Below are 2500 nucleotides of genomic sequence, written 5' to 3'. Positions count from 1 at the left end.
CTCTCTCTCTCTCTCTCTCTCTCTATCTATCTATCTATCTCTCTCTCTTTTGCTTGAAATTTTAGCTTGTTTTGAAATAATATTGTGAAGTGTAAAATTCTCTCTCTCTCTCTCTCTCTCTCTCTCTCTCTCTCTCTCTCTCTCTCTCTCTCGCTGGCTGAAAATTTTGGCTTGTTTTTAAATTATGTTGTCAAAAGTATATATATATTCTCTCTCTCTCTCTCTCTCTCTCTCTCTCTCTCTCTCTCTCTCTCTCTCTCTCTCTCTCTCTTAATTAGGCACAAAATTTTGACCATTTTGAAATTATATTGTCAAAAAGCAAATCTCTCTCTCTCTCTCTCTCTCTCTCTCTCTCTCTCTCTCTCTCTCTCACCTACCTCGGAGCAGCGTTGCCACCACCACCACCATCACCACCGCCACCACCATCACCACCGGCCGCCCACCACCACCACCACCACCACCACCACCCATTGCTTCACGTTATTGTTGTTGTTGTTGTCTCTCTCTCTCTCTCTCTCTCTCTCTCTCTCTCTCTCTCTCTCTCTCTCTCTCTTCTATTTTCTTTTTCCTCTTCTTTCCTCCTTAAATATTCTTCTTCCTCACATCTTCCTCTCTCTCTCTCTCTCTCTCTCTCTCTCTCTCTCTCTCTCTCTCTCTCTCTCTGTCACGTGTTGATATATAGGGTAGGAGGAGGAGGAGGAGGAGGAGGAGGAGGAGGAGGAGGAGGAGGAGTTAGTTAGTTAGTTTACACAGGGGAGGAGGAGGAGGAGGAGGAGGAGGAGGAGGAGGAGGAGGAGGAGGAGGAGGAGGAGGGGAAACGCACGTGCATGACAAAAGAGAGACCAGCTGATGGATTTCTCTCTCTCTCTCTCTCTCTCTCTCTCTCTCTCTCTCTCTCTCTCTCTCTCTCTCTCTCTCTCTCGTTCTTATCGTCGTTGTTGTTGTTGTTGTTGTTCTTCTTCTTCCTCTTCTTTATTCTCTCTCTCTCTCTCTCTCTCTCTCTCTCTCTCTCTCTCTCTCTCTCTCTCTCTTCTTTTCTCCTCCTTCTTATCTCTCCTTAATTACTCTTGGCAGTTTCCATTTCCTCTTCTTCTTCCTTCTTCCTCTTCCTCTTTTTCTTCCTCCTCTTCTCTCTCTCTCTCTCTCTCTCTCTCTCTCTCTCTCTCTCTCTCTCTCTTCCTGACTAATTAAATTGTTTGTATATTTAATTTCTTTCCTTTATTTCTTTCTTTATTATCTTATTTTTCTTCACTTATTCATTCATTTTCTTCATCTCTTTTCTATTTTCGATCTCAGCGAAAGATATTTTAAGCCAAAATATTTTTAAAAACACGTTAATTTTCAAGTAAATATCCAGGTGCCATTAATCCAGGGGGTGCAGGGGGGAGCAGCGACCCCTGATGGTCCCCCCAGGTCACTAGTGGGGCGTGGGGGGCGACGGGGGGCGGTGGGAGGGGGCGATAAAGAAGTTTTCTGTGATGTGAGGTGGAGAGAAGAAGCGGCACGTCCTTCCCCCACGGCGTCCAGAGGGTAACTGAGGAGCGGAGACTGGAACCCCGAGAGTGTGATATGGGTTGTCTTGTGTGAGAGAGAGAGAGAGAGAGAGAGAGAGAGAGAGAGAGAGAGAGAGAGTATGGGGGGGTTGATTGGTCGGGAAACTGTGTTGATTGAGAGGAAACACTAGCGAGAGTCATTTTGTGTTGCGAGAGAGAGAGAGAGAGAGAGAGAGAGAGAGAGAGAGAGAGAGAGAGACCCCAACAATCTATTACAGTTCAATAGCACACGCACTCAAAACACGCAATGCACACTCAAAACACACTCAAATATTGACAAAACACTCAAAACACACTCAAAACACACTCAAATTATGTTTATACAATCAAAACACACTAAAACACACTAAAACACACTCAAACACTCAAAACATACTCAAAACACACTCAAACACTCTCAAAACACACTCAAACACTTAAAACACACTCAAATTATGTTTATACACTCAAAACACACTAAAACACACTGAAAACACACTCAAATATACTCATAAATTATGTTTATACAACACACTCAAACACACTCAAAACACACTCAAACACACTCAAAACACACTCAAAACATTCAATCACACTCAATGTTTATACAATCAAAACACACTCAAAACATACTCAAAACACACTCAAACACTCAAAACATACTCAAACACTCAAAACACACTCAAACACTTAAAACATACTCAAATTATGTTTATACACTCAAAACACACTAAAACACACTCAGATATACTCAAACACATCCAAAACACACTTAAAACACACTCAAAACACACTTAAACACAATCAAAACACACTCAAAACACACTTAAACACAATCAAAACACACTCAAAACACACTCAAATACTCAAACACATCCAAAACACACTTAAACACACTCAAAACACACTCAAAACATTCAATCACACTCAAAGCATACTCACACTCAAAACACACTCAAAACACTCAA

At 41.9% G+C, this 2500-nt stretch overlaps 1 protein-coding gene across 6 annotated transcripts in view; it reads right to left on the bottom strand.

Moving 5' to 3' along the window:
• The window catches only part of LOC123519905, a 40266-nt gene that overhangs the window by 30135 nt on the left and 7631 nt on the right, over positions 1–2500 (bottom strand). Inside the window, exon 1 of one of the 6 annotated variants that reach the window (XM_045281623.1) lies at positions 378–429. The exons of the other annotated variants lie outside the window; for them this stretch is intronic. Coding sequence (XP_045137558.1) covers positions 378–426 — 49 coding nt within the window. The 5' untranslated portion in view covers positions 427–429. Of the gene's footprint in view, positions 1–377; positions 430–2500 lie in introns of those variants that run through there. 6 annotated transcript variants of the gene reach the window in all.

This window comes from Portunus trituberculatus, chromosome 7, assembly GCF_017591435.1.
Source record: "Portunus trituberculatus isolate SZX2019 chromosome 7, ASM1759143v1, whole genome shotgun sequence".
Classification (NCBI taxonomy): domain Eukaryota; kingdom Metazoa; phylum Arthropoda; class Malacostraca; order Decapoda; family Portunidae; genus Portunus; species Portunus trituberculatus.
The sequence above is the reverse complement of the archived record's forward strand: the minus strand, read 5'-3'. Positions and strand labels throughout refer to the sequence as shown.